Source organism: Poecilia formosa, unplaced genomic scaffold (genome assembly GCF_000485575.1).
Source record: "Poecilia formosa unplaced genomic scaffold, Poecilia_formosa-5.1.2 Scaffold624, whole genome shotgun sequence".
Lineage (NCBI taxonomy): Eukaryota > Metazoa > Chordata > Actinopteri > Cyprinodontiformes > Poeciliidae > Poecilia > Poecilia formosa.
Window position 1 is genome coordinate 138,591 of NW_006800563.1, and position 24,142 is coordinate 162,732.

The 24,142-nt window shown below is 38.0% G+C and overlaps 2 protein-coding genes across 3 annotated transcripts in view; one reads left to right on the top strand and one right to left on the bottom strand.

The window, feature by feature from the left end:
* The first annotated feature begins 1,212 nt into the window (after positions 1–1,212).
* cunh16orf87 (chromosome unknown C16orf87 homolog) lies at positions 1,213–12,076 on the top strand. Its single transcript, XM_016665814.1, has 4 exons — positions 1,213–1,473; positions 3,373–3,500; positions 3,625–3,712; positions 11,952–12,076. Exons 1-4 carry the CDS (start codon positions 1,408–1,410, stop codon positions 12,057–12,059), a joined length of 390 nt encoding a protein of 129 aa, XP_016521300.1. The 5' UTR covers positions 1,213–1,407; the 3' UTR covers positions 12,060–12,076.
* Positions 12,077–14,329: 2,253 nt separating this feature from the next.
* The window catches only part of braf (B-Raf proto-oncogene, serine/threonine kinase), an 80,496-nt gene continuing 70,683 nt past the window's right edge, over positions 14,330–24,142 (bottom strand). The window contains exons 18-19 of one of the 2 annotated variants that reach the window (XM_007541684.2): positions 23,650–23,803; positions 14,330–17,797 (exon numbers count right to left, since the gene is read on the bottom strand). In XM_007541684.2, the coding sequence (XP_007541746.1) occupies positions 17,775–17,797; positions 23,650–23,803 (177 nt within the window). In that variant the 3' untranslated portion in view covers positions 14,330–17,774. Of the gene's footprint in view, positions 17,798–22,585; positions 22,631–23,584; positions 23,804–24,142 lie in introns of those variants that run through there. The other variant, XM_016665815.1, reaches the window with a different exon arrangement.

Sequence of the window (24,142 nt, forward strand, 5' to 3'; positions counted from 1 at the left end):
ACTAAGGATTTTTGTGTGAGTGTGCTTTTGTTGGGGAACACTTAAGTGCATTTAGTTGTATTTGTGTTTTCTTTATTATTCCTCCCCCAAACAGTCAAATTTTTATCTAATTGGGTTTTAATTATTTTTCAGCTTTAAGAATCCCAGGGCCAGCATAGACTTCCACCTTTAGTGTGGTCACTTGGTATAATAAAATAAATTGACTATTTTTGCTCATAAAATATTTGTGAATTCAATAAACTGTTAATCTGCAGCAGTGCCTCTGTCCATGTTTACAAACTTATCTGTGTGATCTGGTAAAAAGAGGATCTAAAGCTGTACCCAAGGTCACAATCATAAACACGTTTTATTATTATAAAACAGGGCAAACTAATGGTAGTAGAGGGCTGCACTGGGTTAACTCGGGGAATCTTATCTGTCTGTGTATCAATCAACTCCAAACCTTTGTTCTGTCACAATTATCTGTTAATTCCATTTTGATTATCATGCTCCAAACTTGGCGAGGAATGATCACCCGATCACCCGCTTCCTCACACACACAGAACCAGCACCACCGCTCCTTCCCATTCATACTTGATGACGTCACACCCACATCGACACGCCCACCACCAGGTGTCAAAGCCGCTGCTCCTGTCATATCAATAATTACTTATTTCATTCATATTGCTGTTACAGAGCCTCAGTCAAAACGTGTTTATTATTAACTATTTGGTGGAAAACGATTTATTTACTGCATGTTTATGTCTGTCAAGTCAAAGATGGAACAGCACTGAAAGCAGCACTTTAAACCATTCAGACAACCAACACAATAGAGACACGATCAAAACTGTCAGATGATTCATTACCCCGCAATAATAACTCAGAAATAGTCCAAATAGTTTGGATGTATTTTTATTTCTTTCCTACTTACGGAAAGTTTCTGTTTATATCATAAGTTTGTGGTGCCTTTCTATACTAAAGAAAAAGATATAAAACGTCAGATATTTCACAATGAGATATTACATGGAAAACCCTTACATAACTTTATATTAAAGCATAAAGTACGGCGGCCACCGTAAGAGGCTTACAGTATCAATTATGCCGCATGAACTGATCAGTAGATTTTTGCGAGGGAACGCAAAAGAAAAAAGTTTTCCCCATGTCCCCTGGAGGGCTCCGTACCCATGTAGTCCAGCAGGTGGAACTATTGCACATTATAGTTGGTATCACATTTGTATTAAGACACTAGAAGAAGAAAAAGAAATTGATCATGATCCTGGAAGCAGACGAAGCCTCAGTCTAAGATAATATTTTTCAACTGCATGGCTCGGTGTTACTGCGGGATCATCAGGTCTGATCCGGTTCCGGTCCACGCGACTCAGAGAGGTCTGACTTCGGCTCTTCGTGTGTCTGCGGAACTGAAGGACCATGTCGGCCCACAAAACAAAGAAGGTTAAAATGGCAACTAAATCCTGTCCTGAATGTGACCAACAGGTCAGTTTGTGTACAACAGAATATCTAGTTCTGATTTCTTTCTCAGCCAAAAGCAAGTTCACCATTGCTGGGGAGAAAGAAAAATATAACATTTGTTCTGGATAATTACTGTATAATCTTTTATCAGGAGGACAAAGTTGGATCAAAACCTTGGTAGGTTGTCTGATGTTTACAGTTCTAAGGGATTTAAATGTAATCTAATTAAGTTGTCTGTTGGAGAGAAATCTGGATCCTCGCCCCTTTGGGTTTCTTTATATGTTGGTGAGATGCATGCTATGCTTTCATATACAGTGAGTGGCACGTTTTTCTATTTGTCAGAGCCTTCTTGTTGGCAACAGTCCAAATAATGACACATTTAAGTTGCATTTTAAAAAAATGTTAATTCACAAAATGCATTTTGTTTATATGTGCACAGTTTCATTAGAACAGCAGAAATGCAGGTCCCAAAGTGTTGCAACTCTTCTTTTCTCTTTTGTGACTGTGCAATTTTATCACCAGTGAACATTTAGTATTTGGTAGATTGTCACATCGTGTTATTCTAGGTTATACCATCAGAGAATGAGGATAAATGATAAAGGTTTTAGAAACTTACCAACTACTGGCTCCAACCAAAGAGTGAACAATAAAGAGTTAATGTGATCCTGCGATGGTGAGAGTCAGATTTTGAGGCTTGACAACACCCACATGCTTTGAAACAACAAAAGATAGTAACTCTTGATTGCCAATATTTCAAAACAATACAACTCATTTAGAAGTCTCTAACTGGAAAACTCTAGAAGAAGTATACTCAAATGTGTTGAAAAGAGACAAAAGGTGGTTTTCATCCAAAATTGGCCAACTTCCTCTGCGATGGGGCCAGTGTTCCAAGAGACTTTTTTTGTAATTCTTGAGAAGTTACATGTTTACCAAATTTCATAATCCTAGGTGAAAATAAATATGGTTTGGTGCTGATTGTTTTAATGCTTCTAGCAATTAAAACAATCAGCCTCACTAAACTCACTAATAGTGAGTTTAGTGAGGCTAAACTCACTATTATTAGAGTGAGTTTAGCTTTACTCTAAGCTCTAGTGATCTACCAATACTTATGCAAATACTGCATAAATATTCATTTATGCACATATTTGGAATATGCTTAAATATTTATGGAGTATTTTGGTATATACTGCATAAATATTTGCTTAAATATTTATTTATGCAACTATTTGGTCAAACGTAGACTTTTCAAAGTAAAACATTACACTTCCTACTCAGAGCGGTCTAGTGTGATGTCAAAATTTGACCACTGATCTTTTCTTAGGGACCTGAAAAGAACGAATCAAAGGTTTTGTACCTTTGTCACTTTCTTTGTACGGCTTATAAAAACATTTATTGTATTATAACATGCTCAGAAATTTATAATTTCTACTAATTTTAATCCCCCGTGCTGTAAGGTCATGCTGACTTGATTTGAAACAGATCAATTGAAACCAAAATTGCAAATTCTATTCAAGATGGCTGGCTTCCTATTTGTTGTTGAAACTTTTGGGGTAAGTCTTGGAAAGGGCACCAAACAGGGTTTTGAAAGTTGCCCCAGCGGTGCTGTTAACCTATTTTTATACTGCATTCTTTTGTGCAACACATGGTGTATGTAAATTTCACTCATTTATAAAGTTTGGTGAATTTTTTATATGTGTGGGCCTCTAAAACGGCAATTAATTTTCAGGAAAACAAATGTAATTGACTGGACCTTCGCAGCCCTTTTGCTGCTAGGGCCTAAAAAAAAGACAAATGCATTTGTAAATTACACTAAAAATTGTGTACCTGTTTTGCTGGTGGCATATATTTTCAATCCCTCTTGAGCATCATGAAAACATCGTTTAATATTAGCATTATATAAAAATCTGCATTTTTTTTTTACAGATTCCAGTTGCCTGCAAGTCCTGTCCATGTGGTTATGTATTTATCAGCAGAAAACTTCTAAATGCAAAATTCAGTGAATGTCCTTCACCAGCTATTACAGGTAAGGTTCACCTCACCAAACACATGGCGTAAAGCATTCAAGCTGGTGGCTGGATTTCCAGATTGAGAACGGTGCAGACTGTCTGTCTATCTCAACCCAATTTTAGTTAATGGTGTATGGAATTTAAAACAAGTGGTGCTGGTCATATGTAGCCCAGGCTGGGGAGTGATTGCAGCCTGGCATGAGGCCGCAATCAACCTCATGGCGAGTGAGGACAAGATGGAAGCCATTGAGCAGTTGGTACCCATAGGCGTAAATCTCGGGGGGGGATCCGGACCCCCTCAATATTGGAAAAGTCTAAAATTGTCCCCCTGCCCAAAAAAAAAAAAATCACTGAAGAAACATTTACATTTAAATAATATCAATATGAAAAGGCAAAACAAACCAAGAACAAACTAAATCTGCCATTTATCTCAGGAAAAAATAAGAATTAATTTTTAGGCCCCCCCTACCATTATTAGAACAATGGTTCAGTCCAAAGTGTAGGAGGAGCAACTCCAGTAAGTAAATACTTAAAACAAAAGACATGTAAACATTTTATTTCCTTTCACTACTCAATAAGAAGAAACACATTAACAATAAAGATCAGATTGCAGTTCGTTATTTTCTTACTTTGACTGAATCATGAGTTGCTCATTAGCAAAACTGCTACACTGCTTTCATAGACTTAAGCTTTTTTTGTCAAAGGTAGCAAACATCTCATTCATATTTAACTCTTTAAGTTTTAGTTAATTAGAAGAGTTTGAAACAGGAGGGAGGAGCTGAGCAAGTGGACCAGCTCAGAGTGTGGGAGCCGAGAGCAGATAGAAAAAAAAGAAAGTTATTTATTTCTCATTATCTTCAATACAGAGCGTTTAAAACCACAAAATAAAATCTGAATATTTTTCTATATAAACCCTGGTGCTTTAAGTGTTAAGTGTTATGTGTAAGTTATGATACTTCCCAGATATTAATTTCTATTTACTTATTTGTTCTCAGTCATTCAGGATGTGCCAAAATTAAAAAAGGGTTAAAAATAAAGCAACTTAACAAGTTATAATTTAAACAGTCCATAACTTGAATTGGGAGCCATTTCAATAAATCAATGTTTATGGGGAATTTTAATAGTTACTCATTAAAGCTTTTTTATTTAGAACCTTACATTTTTGTAAAAGTGTAGCAGAGATTAGATCAGTGAGACTGAACAAAATTCATATCTAAGCAACATTTTAATGTTTTTTTTTTTTCTCAATAGGCTGATTAAAAAAAACACGTTTTTCTAAGTAGGATCATTTTTGATCCTGCAGCTTTAATGTGGTTTAAAAACTTTTTAAACCACATTTTACGTTACTTTTCACTGTAACTTTGCCGACCCCCACAAAATTGGTCTTAAGAAATTTTCCTGTTTATGGTTCCCCCCAATAATGAGATGGGATCTACGCCCTTGTTGGTACCTGCAGCTTTATTTTGTGCCATCTGCNGAATTTAATAGCTTCGTGAATTAAAGACAAAACCTCATTGTCGAGTCATTCCTCTCTTTGGCAAGCGACTGTTAGAATTAAATTAAATATTTCTAGACTCCTCCATCCTGGAAAAAAGCGATAATATCCGTTATACCTAAACCAGGAAAGGATAAAAGTGAATGTAGCTCATACCGGCCTATCTCGGTCTTGAACATTGATTATAAAATATTCACTTCAATTATTGTCAGTAGACTAGAAAATATCATCCCCGAACTGATTGATACAGACCAGATAGGATTTATTAAAAATAGACGTACACAGGATAATGTGAGGCGAACGTTACAATTACTCGACATCATGAACAGAAATAATTTGAAATCTTTAGCAATCAGTTTTGATGCTGAAAAAGCGTTTGATTCTGTAAGATGGGAATACTTATATCTGGTCCTACACCGGTTTGGCTTTAATAATACACTCATAAGTTGTTTAAAATCAATATACAGGTCGCCAGTAGCCCGGATCAAAATAAATGGTGGCCTTTCAGGAACATTCCCTCTGGAACGAGGATGCCGGCAAGGATGCCCTCTGAGTCCAATTCTTTTTGCACTTTTCATAGAGCCACTTGCTCAAAAAATTAGGGAAGATCCAGAAATTAAGGGAATCTTTTTTAAGGGAAGAGAATACAAAACATGTCTATACGCTGATGATGTTCTGGTGACCTTATCTGACCCAGATGCCAGTCTACCTAACCTCATGTCCTGCCTCCACCAATTTGGACTTTATTCAGGTTTTAAATTAAATATTGGAAAAACTCAGACCCTGTGCTTCCACTACTTACCGCGAGAGGATATAAGTAATCGGTTCAAATTTAATTGGAAAACAAAAACCATGAAATATTTAGGTATTTCATGGTTCTTGGTAATATTACCAGAAACCTAAACAAAATATACAAAGCAAATTATGGTATTATGACTAATAAAGTAAAAAATAACTTGGACAGATGGGCTCCCCTGATGCTCGATTTGTACAACCGAATAGAAATCATAAAAATGATCATTCTACCTCAACTGTTGTTCCTTTTTCAATCTTTACCAATAGAAATCCCTACAAAGCAGTTTAACAAGTGGAACCGGATCATCTCCAGATTTATATGGCGGAATAAGAAACCAAGGGTACGCTATAAAACATTACAATTACCAAGAGATAAAGGAGGGATGTCACTCCCATGTTTAGAAAATTATTACAGAGCAGCACAACTACAATTTGCGGTTTACTGGTGTGAAGAGGGGTATGAAGCAAAATGGAAAGAACTAGAATTAAGTCAAATCGACATCCCCCTGCAAGCCCTGCTGGGGGATAAACACCTCAAGACCATATATTCAGAAGAGTTGAGCGCTTCTACAAAAGTCCCCCTCAGCATCTGGTTTAGAGAGTTCCGCAACCCACTTTTAGAGAGGAAAACTAGGTTATTAAGATGGATTGAACATGATAGGGATTTTGTACCAGCACAACTTGACTCAAAATTCAATCAACTAACCAGAAAAGGCCTTACATCATACTGCGTGATTTCCTCTGGAACCGATCTGGATAGTTTCCAACAACTACAAGAAAAATTTGACCTTGACAAACGAGACTTTTTCAGATACTTGCAGCTCAGGCACCACTTTAATAAGAACATTAAAATATCGGAGAAATATGATCAGGACCTCATTAACGTCTTCATTGATGCTTACAAAGATAAACCCTGTAAGAAGAGGCTGTCCAGACTATATATGTGCTTAGAAGCTATTAAAAAAACATCAACATTTTATATTAAAATTTCATGGGAAAGGGAGGCAAAAATATCACTGACAGAGGATGAGTGGTTAAACATATGCCAAATTAACTCCACCACCACTAGCTCAGGATGTTGGAGGGAATTTTCTTGGAAGAATATTGTTAGGTTTTTCATTACCCCCAAAAGAACATTTTCTTAGTCCGGCAGAGCTGAATCTGGGCTTTGTTGGAGACGATGTAATAATGTAATGGCTGACCACTTTCATATTTTCTGGGATTGCCCATTGATTTATTCCTATTGGTCAAAGGTATCCAAAGAGATAAGTGTAATTCTTGGTTTTGAAATTGAACACAACTTTAAAACTATATATTTAAGTAATCTACCAAAAGAACTCAACACTCAGGATAAGTACCTGTTGAAAATACTACTGATGGCAGGGAAAAAAATCAATTACAAGAAAGTGGCTTAGTAGGACCTCACCGACATTGAGAGACTGGTCAGCGATCGTTGAAGAAATTTGGGAATTGGAAATGCTCACCTTCTCCATCAGCCTTCAGGAAAACAAAATTAAAAAATATTGGTTGAAATGGTTAACATATAGGAACTCGAGAGTAAATTGAGCTCCATTATTACGTCATCAGGTGCGATAAGAGGAGTCAGGTGTTGAGTAGCCTGGCAGGACTTGGTAAATATGGAAACAAACTCCCACCTGCCTGACTCTTCACAGAACTTTACATACACTGCAACCCGTTTATCAGTTATCTGTCAGTTTAGTTTTATCTTTTTGTATGGTATAACCGTCTCCCTCCCTTGGTGACCTCTCTGTTTGTTTGTTTGTTTTTTTTTGAGTGCCGTTTATTGTCCTGGTTGTGATATGATATTTTATTTTATTTATTTGTATTTTTTATTTATTTATTTTTTTTGTATCTTTCCCTTCTTGTTACTGTTATGGCTTGCCCTGTATAAAACCCCCTTCAAAAATAAAGTTTAAAAAAAATAAATAAATAAATATTTCAAATTTTTAATAATACTATTTGGTCACAATATTGGGGGGTGAAGGANGAAATTATCCAAAAGTGTAATAGAAAATACATATACGTTTCCTTCACATTCATAAGACGTTTTCAGCATGTTGGGCTCTGACTCGTAGCATCTTTATAGCTAAATACCGACATGGAGAAGCTGAGCTGGAAACGGACTGAAGAACAGCAGCTCCAGCTCTGATCCTGACTGATCTTTCCTCACTAAATCCTCTGGTTTTCAATGAACTTCTCCTCTAACAGCGGTTTTTCATCAGCTCTCTCTCATTAGAAAACATTAGCTGCTACGCTAACAGTCAGCGGTTACTTCAGGCCAATTAAGCTACATAGGAAACATTTCAACCGTTTTATAAAACAAACTGGATTCATTGGCATTACCTTTCACAGGTAAGGATGAAAGATCAGAATTACTTGACTTTGCAGCCAGAAATTCGCTTATAAACAACCGAAAAATAAGTCCACACAGCACAGGAATTAAGGACCTCCGATCACTCTGCTGCCACATACAAGATGGAGGTGACGTAACGCAGGACTCGGCGCTCCATGAGGCGTTTACGTATATAATGTCTGTGCTCATCATGTCTTTGTTAAAACCAAAGCCTACAGTTCATGCATTGGAGAAATAATTAAATGTTGATGACATTTGAGGATATTTTTAAAATGTTTTTTGTGGAATCCTTTATGCGACCCAGCCTCACCCAGACTCTGCCTCCTTGCGGCCCTGGGGTAAATTGGGTTTGAGACTCCTGATACAGAGGGACTGGACAATCGACTTTTGAGAAATTATTGTTATCTGGAAGCATGGACTCTGTTTAAGTTGTAAGTGAATGGATATGAGTTTACCCAATCCCTATCGTTTGCCTGTGACATATGTAATGCACCACCTCAAATAGGCTTACTAGAAATTGCTTTCGCTGCAATCGACCTCATGGGGAGTGAGGCCACAACATCTTTGCCAGCATTAAAACATCTTATACATTCCTCTTGCACATATTTTTATTTAGGGATGTCATCATCTACAGTCTATAATATCATTAAAAGGTTAAGAGCATCAGGAGAAATCTCTGCAAGTAAGCAGCAAGGCTCACACTGAGTGCCCGCAGCAATCAGTCCCTCAGACAGCACCTCATTAAAACCTGACATCTTTCCGTAACGAATATTTCCACAGGAACACTTCAGCAAATCAATGTCAGTGAACAGTTTGTTATTACATCTACAAGTGCTAGTTAAAACTCTAAAATGCTAAGCGAAAGCCATATATCCACAACACACAGAAACGCTGCTAGCCCGATGAACTGATGCAAGTGGAAAAGTGTCCTGGGGTTTGATGAGTCCACACTTCAAATTGTTTTTGGAAATCATTGACGATGTGGCTTCCAGCTCAAAGAGGAATAGAAACTTGTTGAGAAAAAAAGACGTCAATGAACTCCTGTTGAAAATGTGTTTCACATTATGATGCACAAAATACAACAGAGACTCTGGACTGTTGAGCAACTGAATGCAAAATAACTCAAAGCTTCAACCTTTAGTATCCTCAGTTTCAACACAGCTTTTGTGTCTTGTTAAAAGAAAAGGTGATGTAACTCAGTGGTAAACAAGGCCTTATCCAAACGTCATTAAAATGTGTAGCAGGCATCAAAATCCAAATGAATGAATATTTGCCAAAAACAAATTTATCTATTTGAAAATGACATATCTTGTCTTTGTAAAATTAGAATTTAGAATTTCTTACTGTACACATGTACAATGAGATTAAAGCCAGAAAATATGGCACAGCAGTTAGCCATGTCTCAGAGATGATCAAAATCTATCCCTAAGGGTCCCGGACATTGTGATTTCCAATGAGTTGTAGTTCCAAATCATCCATTTTATGCACCAGAAATCTGACATTAGAGAGATACAGGCATCGGAACAGGTGGCTTGTTTGGTTGTTTTCTCAGCCTTAACATGACACCGAACCTGCAGCCCTGTTTCTGCTTCCTCCCACTTTTCCGTTTGCGCCGTCTCCTAGATCCAACAACAATCCACAGACAGCCTGGTGAACTTGCTATGTCATTTGGGATGTTATACTTATGATGAAATTCGCTTGAAACAGGTATCTAGTGTGTTGGTTCCCAATCGTAGTGAATGTTTGCTGTACTTGTGGATCAAAAAGCGAATAAAAATGACAAAAAAAAGGATTTTTGCTGCTGATTCTAATTCCAGTCACCCATGATTGCCGATCACTGCCGATGACCAATTACTGCCGATCATCTGGATTGGCTGTTAATTTTTTCACTTTAACAGATAGGTATAAATACCTACCTGTTAAAGGCTTTTAACATATAGGTAGGTATAAATGCTATCTCACAAAATGTAAAAATGATCTGGTAATAAATTAACAAAGTTTAGACATAAACATGCAAAATACTTGCAGGCACAATACAGCAGCTGTATTCAATTGTCCTTTCAGTCAAAAGGACAATTGAAAAATCTGCAATTAGTAAAACAATATTTTTTACACTGAGGTTCTCAGTACCCTATTATACACGAGTCAAATAAATCTACCTATATCAAATAATGTCAAGAAAAAAGGAAACTTTCAAATTCAGATGCAGGCTGCATCAAAATAAACAATCCTGAGTTACTAAATCAAAACTTCCTGATAGCATGGCTNAAAAAAAAAAAAGAAAGGAATCAGCACCGACTATCCTCTACAGTGGTTAATTTAAAATGTGAGAACCCCCGCTCACTAATAAAATGCTCTGACCCAGAGCTCTGATGAGGAGAGGAGGGGAAGGTGTGCGGAAAAACAGTATACATTGATTGAACATTGATCAAAGGTTGATCAGACATCGGCATGTCATTCATTAGATTTCAACCACAAAACATTGATTCAATGACAGTTTCAACAGTTAGAATTGGATAGCCATCCAATTCTAACTGTTGAAACTGTGTCATTTGATGGTTGATCCATCGTCAGTTGACTTCAACCAAAAATCAACCATTCTGACTATAATTCAACGTTGATTTAACATCGAGTGATATCTGGGATATGTGCGTGTATGCTGTAAATATTACCATATTTATGTTTGTATTGTATTTACATTGCATTTCTTACACTGCACTGTTTTTGGAACTAGTTATTTTTAACAATCTCTGCACAAGAGGATGGTGACAATAAATGAATTCATACTTTTTTATGATCTTGCCATATTCTCCTAAGTCTCCCCCATCTTAATTATTGCTCAAAAAGCTTTTGTAACAGGTTTATTCCTTTGAATTTAGTTTCTTCGTTCATTTTGTTCTTTGTAAATTTTTAGTTTGTTAGCTTTTCTTGGTTTACTGTGTCCAATAAACTATAACATGAGATAAACTACAGATAGTTTATCTCATGTTATAGTCAGTCTCACGTCAAGTAATCTTCATCCATGCCATCCACCTGCGATGCCTCATCATCTCCATGTGTATCAATTGATCTGTCACTCATTTTGATGTTTTTCACTGTTCAGTGCAAAGCCTATTTAAGAGGTCTCAAAATTAAATTAAATTTTAGTCTTTTTTCTAGACTTTTCAAGATCCCACGGGAACATGGGAGAAACATGGGCTTCCATTACACCTAAGCAGAAACACAGGCTGATCTCCTCCATGCCATGCTGCATTGATTCAGTAAATCATGCAAAAGGAGCCCCAATCAAGTATTCAGTGTATAGAAAAGAACATACTTTTAAGAAACCTGACAATTCTGTTTAAAATATACTGTTTCATTGATGTTATTTGATATTCATATTTTCTGAGACACTGAATTTGGGGTTTTCACTCTTTGTGAGGCATAGTGCTCAAAAAAGCATGAAATATTTTACAGTCTCTATGAATCTTTGTAGTGTTTGAATTGGACTTTCTGAAATGAGTAACAAAAACATTATAGCAAAATGCAGTAATAAGATGGAACATGATAGAACTTCATTCAAAACAAAAAAAGGACACAAATCAAGTTTTACTTTCATGCACGTCTTTAATATATCAGTTTTTCATATTCACAACCAATACATAAAGCCTTCTCCCTATATTTACAGCTTTAAATATTTTTACACTAATATCTCATCAAAATGTCTTAGTTTTGAGCATCAATGAATTTGTTACATTTAAATTCTCCATGCCTTCTAGCAAACTGACAGTATATTCTTTTTACAACTATTTACATGTGAAAAAAATGCTGTAAAGGTCACACTTGAAATTAATTAAAGATGCAAGCTAGGAGGACAGTCGGGAGTTCTTTAAGAAAAAGAACACAAGATATGGAAAAGACCGAACTGAAAGTCATGGGTCAGAGTAGGTTGTCCAGGTGATCAAACTCAATCTTTGCTAACAGATAACTAATGATGTATCCATTATCCATTAATTAATTTTCTTCCACTTATCCAGAGTCGGGTCGCGAGGGTATCAGTCTAAGTAGGGAGGCCTCAGGTTTCACTTGGGCCATCTCCTCTGCGGGAATCCTAAGGTGTACCCAGACCGGCTGAGAAACATAGTCCCTCCAGCGTTTCCTGGGTCTTCCTCTGGGCCTCCTCCCGGTGGAACGTGCCCGGAACACCTCACCAGGGAGGCGTCCAGTAGGCATCCTAACTAGAAGCCCGAGCCACCTCAACGGCCTTAACATGAAAGAGCAGTGACTCTACTCTGAATCCCTCCTGGATGACTGAGCTTCTCACCCTATCGCAATGCTCTCCAGACCATAGGGTGTCTGGAGAGCCCAGACACCCTATGTAGAAAACTCAGTTTATCAATGTATCCCTGATCTTGTTCTTCCGGTCATTACCCACAACTTATGACCATAGATGAGGGTAGGAACGTAGATTGACCGGTAATTTGAAAAATTCGCCATTATCCATTATATTTGCAAAAAAAATATGACAGAAATTAAAACAGATTTTGTAAAGTCATCATCATTTGCTTACTCAGGTTTCATAGTGTGCAAGCAGCTGTAGAAAATACAAACACGGAAGGATGATTCCAAAACCTCAGGATGAGAACAAAGGCTATACTCTAAGTCAACTAGGAGCTCAGAGTTTTACCTCAGTCATGATCTTAAATTGGGTCAAACAACACTTTACTAGGCAAAGAGCAAAACACATACACACTTCTGTTTGTGAAGTGTGTAGAAGATGTGATGCATCTTTTTGTTTAGACTGTTCTGATTGGATGTTTGTATCNCCCGCGGCGGCGCCGATGGAGATATTGGACAGACTGTCCTGGGTGACGGTGGAGGCCAAACGTCGGAACACCGACGCACACGGAGAGAGAGCACGGAAAAAACTCAGCGGATTTCGTCTTGAAGCTGGAGACGCTGCCGCCTTTTCAAGCTAAGCGCCGCTCGTTAAAACTATTGCGGTAAGATAAGGAATCACAGTGACCCGATCCAGAATGTGGACTAAGATATGAATATTCTCGTATAGAGACACTGTCAGACATTATTATAATAATCCTTCGTTTAACCTTCGCCAACGTTAAGAAATACGTTACCGATTTAAAATAAAGTAGATAATACATGACTGTTTTTGGGAGCCGGTTTAAAGGCTCTGATCGTGCACTGAGATTATACTCGTACGAGCTATGTCAGTTCGCACTGGAGAGACCCCCCATGAGAAGAGTCCCATGGGGAATTTTCTCTTCATCCAAGACTCCTTAATGAGTCGTTTTGTTGTTGAAGTCGTTCCTGTTGTAATGTTAGAAGTTTTAGGTTCTTTGTTTTTGATTTTTATAAATGTTCTGCTGTTATGGTCACCTTGGATGTGTAAGTTAGAGGGTTTTATTCATTTAAAGATTTATGTTCCAACAGCAATATAAATTTATAACTATTAATGTTCACGGGTTACAGAATCCAATTAAAAGAGGAAAGCTTATAGCTAAGATGAAGAGAGAACAGCAACAAATAATCTTCTGGCAAGAAACCCACTTAACCAAAGAGAACCATGAAAAATAAAAAAAAAAGGGTTTTAAAAAGACATTTTATTCATCCTACTCAAATGGACACACTAGGGGCGTGGCAATATTAATTGCAAATAATGTGGACTTCCAGGTATCTAAACAAATTACAGACAAAGAAGGTCGTTTTGTTCTGGTAAAGGGAACATTAGACTCAAATGAAGTAACTTTACTTAACGTATATAGACCTCCAGGACATGACAAAACCTTTATTGATAAAATGCTCGATCTCATATTGGCCGAAACATCTGGTGTTTTGATATGTGGAGGGGACTGGAATGCACAACTGCATCCTTCCTTGGATTCCTCAAACCCTTTAAAAAAAAATCAACCCNATCTTACAGACTGACACCCTACCCACTAAATTAAATATGTTCTACTGTAAACCAAGTCTGCCTGTATTTTCTGTAGTAGCAAATGACTATGTGTGACAAAAACTATTATTGAAAATAATCAAATTCTGGCAGCTTTCAGTAGAAAGCAATTACTGTTCTGGTTTTGACAAGTAACCCTATTCTGATGTGCATGGATGTACGCAAACACATTCATCCAATAACAGTTACCTGAAACACCCTGCTTCATATTAGGAAGTAACAATAATTTCTGAAAGTCTTCCCTCTTTAGTCTGTTTTACTTATGATAGTTTAACTCAGCAACAGTAACAAATATGTAAACAGTCTAAAGACACTGACGCCCTGCCCAAACTGTCTAGAGTTTTGCCTTTCAACAGAACATCATTTGGTCCTGAATGCCACTTCAATCTAATGCCACAGATGGCAAGTGGTAGGGAACTTAAAACAGTGTTGGACATTAGATGACAGATATAGATAATCAGTCCCTCGTTCATTTTGATCAAATACTTTGGGTAGGATTAGATGCTGGTGCAGCTAATTATCAGGAGTCAACAAGTGAAATATCGAGACAGTGTTTTACATATTTGTTGTATGGACAGATAATCTGGAAAAAAAAAAAAAAAAAAAAAAAAAGCTCATCTGCCTGTGGAATGAGGCAGATGAGCTACAGCTAGTTCTATGTTACAGATAGGTCTTCACCATAGAGCCTGCCATGAATGCTCAGGATAGTTAGCATAGCCAATGACAGTGAATAAACAACTTTCCTTGAATGGTAAATTGTTTCTCCACCAGTAGCACATTGAGCAACATATACCTGAGGTTGACTGACAGTGCTAAGACTCTCATCCTGGCTTTGATTGATGGTTTCTGACTGGAAGCGGTGCCTTTCTGCAGATGGTAGTAGGAGTACTGATATGAGTTTGATCTCTTCACAGATTATCTGTCAAATATTATACTGTCACACCATGGTGAGTGTTTCACCAAATTGTACAAGTTACATACTGCAGCTTCAACAAAGAGAAGAAGCTTGAAGAGAAGTTTTTCCTCTTCACTCACTTTCATGAAGATCACTCATATATCTGACACAGAGGATCTTTGGGATTAATGAGAGAGTTCAGTAAGTAAACTGTCAGATAACAGTGCCCCTGCAGGTCCACATGACATTACCAAGGTATAGACCTGTATATCTGTTACAAAGGCTCTTGTTGTGTCAGAAGTCAATTTTCAGTTCTATATCTGCTTTGAATAATATGCATAATTTACTTCTACTGCTTCTATTCTTTCAAGATTTCCTTGCTTAAAATATATTTAGCTTCCACCATCAACCTTTCATAATGTTATTTCATGGAAGTCGGCTACACCTGAAACACTCTCAGTCATATCCCACAGCTAGACGATGACTGGCAAATTGAAAAGATTTTTTTATTTTTATTTAAGCAGCTTGGATGCTCTTTACGTTGGTTAGATCCCTCAATCAGTGTTCCCTCTCCAAAGTGGGGCTGCTATTCATGTTAGGGTGATTTAAACACTGATATGTGATTTTTGAAATGGGAATAACCTTGAAATTTTTTTTTCTAATTTCTAGTTCTAGATGTTTAATAGTCAGAGAGTATCACATAATCCTTTTTATAACACATGTTGCTTTTTTTAGCTCTGTTGCCCCATTTGCTCCTCAATTCTGTGGCTCAGACTGCTAGCTGTTCCATTTAGTATCTACACCAGTCACAGTTCTGGAGTCTGCTGGGTAGTTTGCAATGGAAGATAGCAGCACTGCGTAGACTATAGCATATAGCATTAATCTTACAGATGTTTTATAGTCCTGTGTTGGCTTAATGGAGTCTATTCCAATTCAAACAGAAAAAACTATAAACAGTTGCTGAGGGAACGAGAACCAAAGCTCAGAGGAAAGTAAAAAAAAGAAAAGAAGTGCAAATAACAGGTCAGGGTAAGATGGTTCAAAATCAAGGTTGAAAGCTTTTTGTGCTATGTTGGACTTCACTTTTTGAAACATCATTTCTGAGTGTGTGCAACTCAATATTCATTGTCCAGCTTCTGTGGATGACTAAATGGCACTTAAATCAAGATTCATCTGCTTTTCAAATTGTAACTCATTCTTCAGGTGAGAGAAAAAAAAGGCCAATTGCTTAGTCGCTCTCTACAAAGTGCAAGTACACAGGTCACAATGACTAAAACAAACATTAAAAGAAAGACTGAACTATTCTGAGCATAAAGCTATAAAAAGCAAAAACAAAAAAGAACCTTATAAATATGTCAAAATCTGCAGACCTGCCTGTATAGTAGAAGGCAAACAATAAAAACTAAATTTAAGGAACCAATATTAACGCCTTAAATCCTTCAACAAACAATGAAATGAATGATGGAGTATGGTTCAGAGAAAATAAAAAAGCTGGTTAGAGATCTGGTTTACTATCTTAGGCCGTCATTCATAAGCAGCAAAAAGCTGGGTCCGAAATTTAAAGAGTGTGCAACTTTTTCGCTCAGTAGAGGAAGGAAGAGATGGTGACTATCTGGGGAAACAATCTGGAAGCCCAAAGACGTCATCAGCGCTGTACATGGGACTTGCATTCAGAGTGTTCATTCATTCACTCACTACATCAATCCTCCCGCTTTTATTTTGGGATACTATTATTTGGTGTACTGTTAAAACTTAAAACATTTTAATTTTTCTGCATTTTTATTCCCTCTGTCAATCTTACAAACCTTCTGATTCAGAGTAAGCAGGAGCCATCTAGAATGAATGAGTGGACAGTTTGAATACAAGGACAGTGTGGAGGAACTTCTGCAGTTTAGATACTTCAAAGATGTCTCATCCAGAACCGATGAATGGTTCAGTTAGTTGGGGGGCTCCAGACTGCTTTAGGGAGATGCGGCTAGATAATCCCAAAGTCGGATAAAAGGTAGAAGGAAATTTGCCTATATAAAAAACTTTAACCAATAGAATCTGCTGTTAGAAAATCAGATCTGACCAGCAAGTTTACAGAGGACTCGGAGATTCTTTCAAAATAACAAAAACTGTAGATTTGAGTTTCTGTTCCTTACCACTGGCATAGTCCAAACATGAAGGCAAAACAGTTTTTTCTGTTGCAGAATTAAGATCACAAAGAGTCAAAGAAACACAAGACATCCTGCAGCACAATTCCAAGGAACCATTCCTCTAAAATGGCTTTTCGGATGGGCGGTGCTCTAAGCAAAAGGTAGCGACAGTATGAAAGGGTGAGAAGTGAAAAACAATGTTTATGTTAACATCCTTCAAGAAAAACACCGGCTTCAATCAGGGGACTAATTTCAGACGAGAGGCCTCTTCATCTGGCACAGCTCTGCAGTCCATCAAAAAGCAGTTCAGTTCCAGCTTTGCAGTTCAGAAGCAAAGCTGGAACAAAAATTCCAGCTTTGTTTCAAAGATACAAACCGATCTATGGAGTTCACGGCTTTTCATCTAAAACCAATTTTGTCCAAAAATCTTGCATCTTGTTTTTCTTCAATAACTTTCTTCAATCCCTTATCTGTCCTTCGTTTTTGTTGTGAAAGAACCTTTAGTGAATGCATCTCCTTCATGGCAGGCCAAGGAAGAAAACTGCACATTCTTCAAGATTGTTTTTTTATTATTATTATTATTATTATTATTTTCCAGGGATAGATGAATCCATTGCAAGAACACAAGACATTTGAAAGGTGATGAGAGATGGACTATTGTGCTGGCTGTAATTACTTGAATGCAGAAAACTCCCCTAGAAAGACAACAATAGCAATGTTATTACATGTATAACCCATCACATCCTCTGATGAAGTAAGGCACAAGGTAGGAAATGCATGGATAACAGACATTAAGTTATTGAAAACTAGAACTATCTTAATGGTGATTTTTGTACTACAGATAGATGGGAGGTAGAAATCTTTGGTTAATCTAAAAAATGCTCTAGAAATGAACCAGAACCAGAAGCCTGATTTGTCTTTAACTGCTATCTCACTGTTTACCACATATGATAATGTATTAGAGAATGACTTGAAGGAAGCACATTTAGTGACTAGTCAAGGCCTGGCACATCTTTGAAGTGTGTTTATTTATTTCATATGGGTGTAGCCGGGGCATCTTGTCCCGGAAGTGGGCTGCTCCGCACTCTTCCTCTTGCCCATACATGGAAGACGCTGCGACAGAGCGCAGCTGGCTTGTTAGGGAGACAGGTAATCGGCGTTTACATTTAAAAGCAGGTAGATCACTGAGGAGAGCAGATCCCAGGCTGATGATTCTTGCAGAGAGGTATGTTTTATTTTTTTGACATTGATCTTGAGGTGGTTTAGAATTATTTCTGATTCCTCAACTTGATCGTTTTAGGCCACTTACTTCTAGAGAGTGACGTACAGAGTGCCGTTGACCAGTTTCACTTTAGAGAAGGTAAAGACAGTTTCTCATTATCTGGTTGCTTAAGGTGGTTGTCTTACTAGATCTCTTTTGTGTGTATGTTGGCCTGCTACTGTTTCAGTTTTTGATTTGCTTTAATTTCAGTTTTGTTTTAGTTCTTTTTTGGATAGTTATTGTTGATTAAAAGTACTTTCTATTTTTTTGGTTTTGTTTAGGGGAAGGGAGTTTCTATTGTAGCCCTCTGGCTTGTTTCAAACATGGACCTATGCTGTCCCTGGGTCCTAGGCTGTTTTATTTAGATTGAGAAGACTAGGGGAAGGGAAGTTTTTCTTTCCTTTGCTGTATTCACCAGGGATTTTTGTGTGAGTGTGTTTTTGTTGGGGAACACTTAGGTGAATTTAGTTATATTTGTGTTTTCTTTATTATTATTCCTCCCCCAAGCAGTCTAATTTTATTTAATTGGGTTTTAACCAATTTTCAGCTTTAAGGATCCCAGGGCCAGCATAGACTCCCACATTTAGTGTGGTCACTTTGTATATTAAAATAAATCATGACTATTCTTACTCATGAAACATTTGTGAATTCAATAAACTGTTTATAATTTGCAGCAGTGCCTCTATCAATTTTTACAAACTTATCTTTGTGATCTGGTAAAAAGAGGATCTAAGGCTCTATACTAGTGGGTCTTAACCTTTTTTGAGGTACCGAACCCCCCAGCTTCATATGCGCATTCACTGAACCCTTCTGATAAATACAATGTCGCCTGCGCTGCTGGAAACTGTTGAGCGGTGGGGGGGGGTGGGGGGTTGCTCCTCCGCAGCTCTGATTGGCTCAGCAATGTAACGTGATCCTCTGCATTAAGTGAAGGCAAAGCGGCGCAGACAATAAGGGGATGAAGGTGATGAAAAGTGGTCAAATATTTATAAGCTGCTAAATATTTTCAACTGTGCATGAATGACTCCAGAACAGTCCTTTGTTGATAATAAGGCTGCCTTGCTGAATTCATTCATGCGTAGCTATAAACAATTTAAGTATTTTCACTGTATCATAATTTTTCTACTTATTTTCCAACTCCAAGCTGCAGAAACTTGAATGCTCAATGGATTGAAGCATATTATTTCATATGTATTTGTGTAGTGGGCAGTGATGTGCAGTGAGGTTCATGGCTGGTGAGGCACTGACATCATAAGACCCCCTGCATGTTGTTGTTCACATATGGACATTTTGCGCATGCAGACAACATTGAAGGGCAAAAAGACTACACTTTCACATGCCATCCATAGCCGCGCTGCCAAGGTAGAATAATTCCATTAACTTAATGAAACTTGGAAATATAGATATTATTAATTTAGTTCTATGCTGCACAGCAAAGGGAAAACCCGCTGAAGTACAACTCAAAACCACCTTTTTCTTGCTCTCTGTATCGGCTAAGCTACACATAAACTAGTTGTGTGTAGCTTCACCTATTTACTGCTCACTGTCTCTTACTCTGCAGACAGAGTCACAATGTATGGGATCATGAGCGCCCCCTGCCATGAGGCAAGACAACTGCCTGCCTCACCTCGAGTCTGTTCTCTGCCGTTTCTGATCGCTCCTCAGCACACGAACCACGTTACACACAGAGTTGGTGACAACAAACACTGTACATTATATAGATTAGCTTATCTATATAACGTATGGAAAATCAGTTTATAAATTACAAGATTTTTAATCATTTTATTGGCGACATACAGACAGGAGGAACATGTTCCTATCGAGTGGCAGCCAGTGCAGTTAGCGAGAGGTTGCGCAATCCAAAGTGAGGCTCAGCTTCCTGCTTCCTCACCAGTTTCGCTTCTGAGCATTTGAATGGAAAATTGCGAAAATTTAGCGATTTTGAAGAAAAAAATAATCAAATTGGTAAAGCTAAATAAAAAATAAATACTTCATAGTACAAAACACAGGGTGAAAATAGCAATATAAATTATCTTATTATATTATTCTCCCATGACTCACCTGCCTCCCCTCACCACACGTCACTGGTCATGAGATACTGTTTAAACTAGAGATGTGCCAATCAGGTTTTTTCCCGCCGATTCTGATCACCCATGAGGGCCAATCACCAATACCGATCACATAATTATTATTTTTTTAATCATAAGCACTATCGGTTACATTATGTGGAAAAAGGAACCATGAATTCACCTTAATTTAGATATAAAACTTGTTTTTAATAACCTTTTCCAAGAACAAAACAAAACAGGTATTGTGCAAATTGTACCGCTATCGGTAATATTAGATTCGTCGTGTTGATGCATTTTGATGTGCTTCACCCCCGACCCCGAGGTAATTTTCCCCCACAACACCCAAACTTCCCCATTCACTCAGTGCGTTATAGTTCCACATTGCTTAGGATTTGTTGCTGCGCACTTGCGCAGAGTGAAGGAAAGAAGAGACCAGCTGCACAGGCAGGCTGCGAAATGAGATGCAGGTGATCGGTTTGTGATCGGCAACAAGAGACCGTGATCGGCGATCACCGATCATACACTTTTTCACGGAAATCGGCCGATTATGATCGGTGGCCGATCGATCGGCACACCTCTAGTTTAAATACAATCTGTGTTATTTATTTATTTAAGGATCCCCATTAGTCTCAATCATAGTGGATCCTATGCTTCCTAGGGTCCACACTAGTTAAACTTCTTAACTCTCATAAATTGGTCAAGTTTTTATTTAAATTCTGCTACTTTCCTTTATATTTGCAAGCTAAGTTAGATCTATCTGCCCTCTAGTGGTTATATTGCCTAGCAGCAATGTTAACTTGCCTGCCCTGAAAGCATGAGGGCAGTGATGCTGGACAATGGTAGAAATGGAACAACACTCATAAAGGGGATATGAATGAACTTTTAGAGACTGTTGGAGGAGTTCTGTTATCCGAAGGAAGTTTGAACTAATCACTATATAAACCTCATAAACCAGTGGTCCCCAAACTTTTTCCTGAGGGCCACATAACTTTTCCCTTCTCTGGTGGGGGGCCGGAGATTGTTGACGGGGAGGGGGGTGCGTTTCTCGATTGATATTTAGCCAGAAAGCACATGGGCAAAACCCATGACTGAAATGGTCACTGGGACTGACTAGTATTCCATTGAGGGAATGTAACTTTAACATATTAATTTCTCATATGTTAACATAAAGGCTCGTTTTGAAATATAAGCTGCTACTTACTTACAGGCATTGCTTCGAAGAATTCAGCCTGGAATGTGGCGTTCATAACAGACACGTGTGTTTATCTGCTCTACCGCTAGCAAACAACCGTACTGATTAAATAACATAAAAGTCAAAAGTCAAGCAGTTCCCTAAAAGTCCAACAGATGGCAGCAATGCACCATGCAAAACAAAACACCCACAGTTTACAGGACACACTTCCTGCTAAAGAGCCCCCTGGTGGTTGAAGAAAATGAAAAAAAATCTGAATGCTCTCTGGTATTGTTCAGGGGGCCGGACCAAATGTGGAGGCGGGCCGGATCTGGCCCGCGGGCCGTAGTTTGGAGACCCCTGTCATAAACAAATGTTTTAAAAAGGTCTCTTAGTGAAGACACTGTCTCACCATTCATGAGGTAACAATATCTATAATATTCAGTTCACATTCCGAGTGGCTAATTGTGAATATGTGTAATTCATTTAAATAGTTATTTAAACAAATTCATGGGGCTAGCTAGTTTTTGCTCAGATGCATTTGGGGTTTAAGATGGGGGCTGACAGGGCCAGTACTTCTTTAGAACACTATGTTTTCCATTTAGCCTTTTGGCCAATGACATTAGTAGCCACTGTGAACATGAAAACTCTGTCCAACTGGCTGAATATTGCAGTAACATGAAAAATGCTACTTTATAGCTATTAGGAGATAAGTCAACAACAAGCCTGCTGGGTATTCTGCCGTCTGAAGATGGGTTTATGTTATTGTTCATATTTAATTCAAGTTCCAAAGGTGGTGAACATATAGATGCACCTCCAGTTAGATAAAATTAAGTTCTAGAATTTGAATGTGATGAAGTGAAATGAGCAGATAATTTTGCCTTTCAGTTTTTAAAAGGAGAAAATGAAAATATGTATTAATTATAACATGAAAATATCAAAATATTACTTGGACAATTTGAAAATGTTTTTTACCACATCATGATTCCCATGTTTGATTGAAGTAGTTCAATAGTTAGATTTATAGTAGAGGTGTGCCGATCGATCGGTCACCGATCATAATCGGGCCAATTTCCGTGAAAAGGTGCATGATCGGTGATCGGCGATCATTGGCTCTTGTTGCCGATACCGATCATCTCATTTCCAACCTGTCTGTGCAGCTGGTCTCCTCTTTCCTTCACTCTGCGCGAACGCGCAGCAACAAATCCTAAGCGATGTGGAACTATAACGCACTGAGTTAATGGGGAAGTTTGTGTGTTGCGGCGGAAAATTGAAGCATGTCAAAATGCATCAACACGACGAATCTAATATGGCATAAAAACAATGTCATACTTGACGGAGTTTGGCTACATCGAGGCTCACTGCAGTAAAAAAGACATATGGAGGATCAGACAGCAGGTAAAGCAGCGCACAGCTACAAACACTCACCCGGATTAGCATGACGGTCAGAAAGCTAAACAAATAACCTGGAAAGTTATTTAAGTCTTCGAGCTGCGATGTAAGACGCTGGTTAACAGCCAATCAGAGCTGGCAGTAATCAGCTAGCCGCCATGCTAACAGGAAGCTTTCATTCAGTAACTCTGGATTGTTTATTGTAATGGAACCTGTTTTTGCCTTTGAATGTTAAGTTTTATACTTGAATTTTTTTGGCAATGTTGAGAGGTTTTATTTTGGCTCTTTGTATTATTTAGCCTCTTCAGAGCCTTCATATGTTATCAGTCTGTTAAAGATAGTATTATCAATAGCAGTACAATTAGCACAATGCCTGTTTTGTTTAGTTTTCTTCTTGGAAAGAGTTATTAAAAACAAATTTTTGTCTAAATTAAGGTGAATTCATGGTTCCTTTTCCCACATAATGTAACCGGTAGGGTTTATGATAAAAAAATAAATAAATAATTATGTGATCGGTATCGGCGATCGGCCCTCATAGGTGATCGGTAACCGTAGGAAAAAACCTGATCGGCACATCTCTAATTTATAGCACTAACATTTTCAACTTAGTGTCATTTAGAGTTCTAGTTTAAAGCAAAATGTCTGTGAAGTTACCATAACCTCCAGCTTGAATGGGAGTTTTAGGGGAGGCGCAGGAGTATAGGCTGAAGTCTTCTGTCTGAAAGCCTGCTCGATTTAAGGAAGGTTCAGAGGCGCTGCGGTGGATTTTGGGTAATGAACGAGCCAGCAGTTCAATGGATGCCAAAATCTAAGAGATGGATGTAGGAACAGCTGTCAGAATCACCATCGACTATTCATCATACTTAATATTCAGTCGATCGCATGGCAACACAGAGACATGCAGGACAAACAAACATACACACACAGAGACACACACCTAAGGGCAATTTAGAGAGACCAATTAGCCAAATATTTTTGGACAGTGGGAGGGAGCTGGAGTACCTGGAGAGAACCCACACATGCACAGGGAAAACATGCTACATAGCTCCAGGATTTCAACCACAAATTTTGTTTCTGCAAGGCAACAGTGCTACCTACTGTGCAAAATGTAAAACATGAAAAAATAAAATATTAATAGATACTAATA

What these genes read in the sequence shown, in the direction of transcription:
- cunh16orf87 (XM_016665814.1), top strand. Translation starts at nt 1,408, where the DNA reads ATGTCGGCCCACAAAACAAAGAAGGTTAAAATGGCAACTAAATCCTGT. An exon ending in CACCTCACCAAACACATGGC is followed by an intron (nt 3,501 to 3,624) that starts GTAAAGCATTCA and finishes GGTCATATGTAG; the next exon opens with CCCAGGCTGGGGAGTGATTG. An exon ending in TGGAAGCCATTGAGCAGTTG is followed by an intron (nt 3,713 to 11,951) that starts GTACCCATAGGC and finishes ACTTGAAATTAA; the next exon opens with TTAAAGATGCAAGCTAGGAG.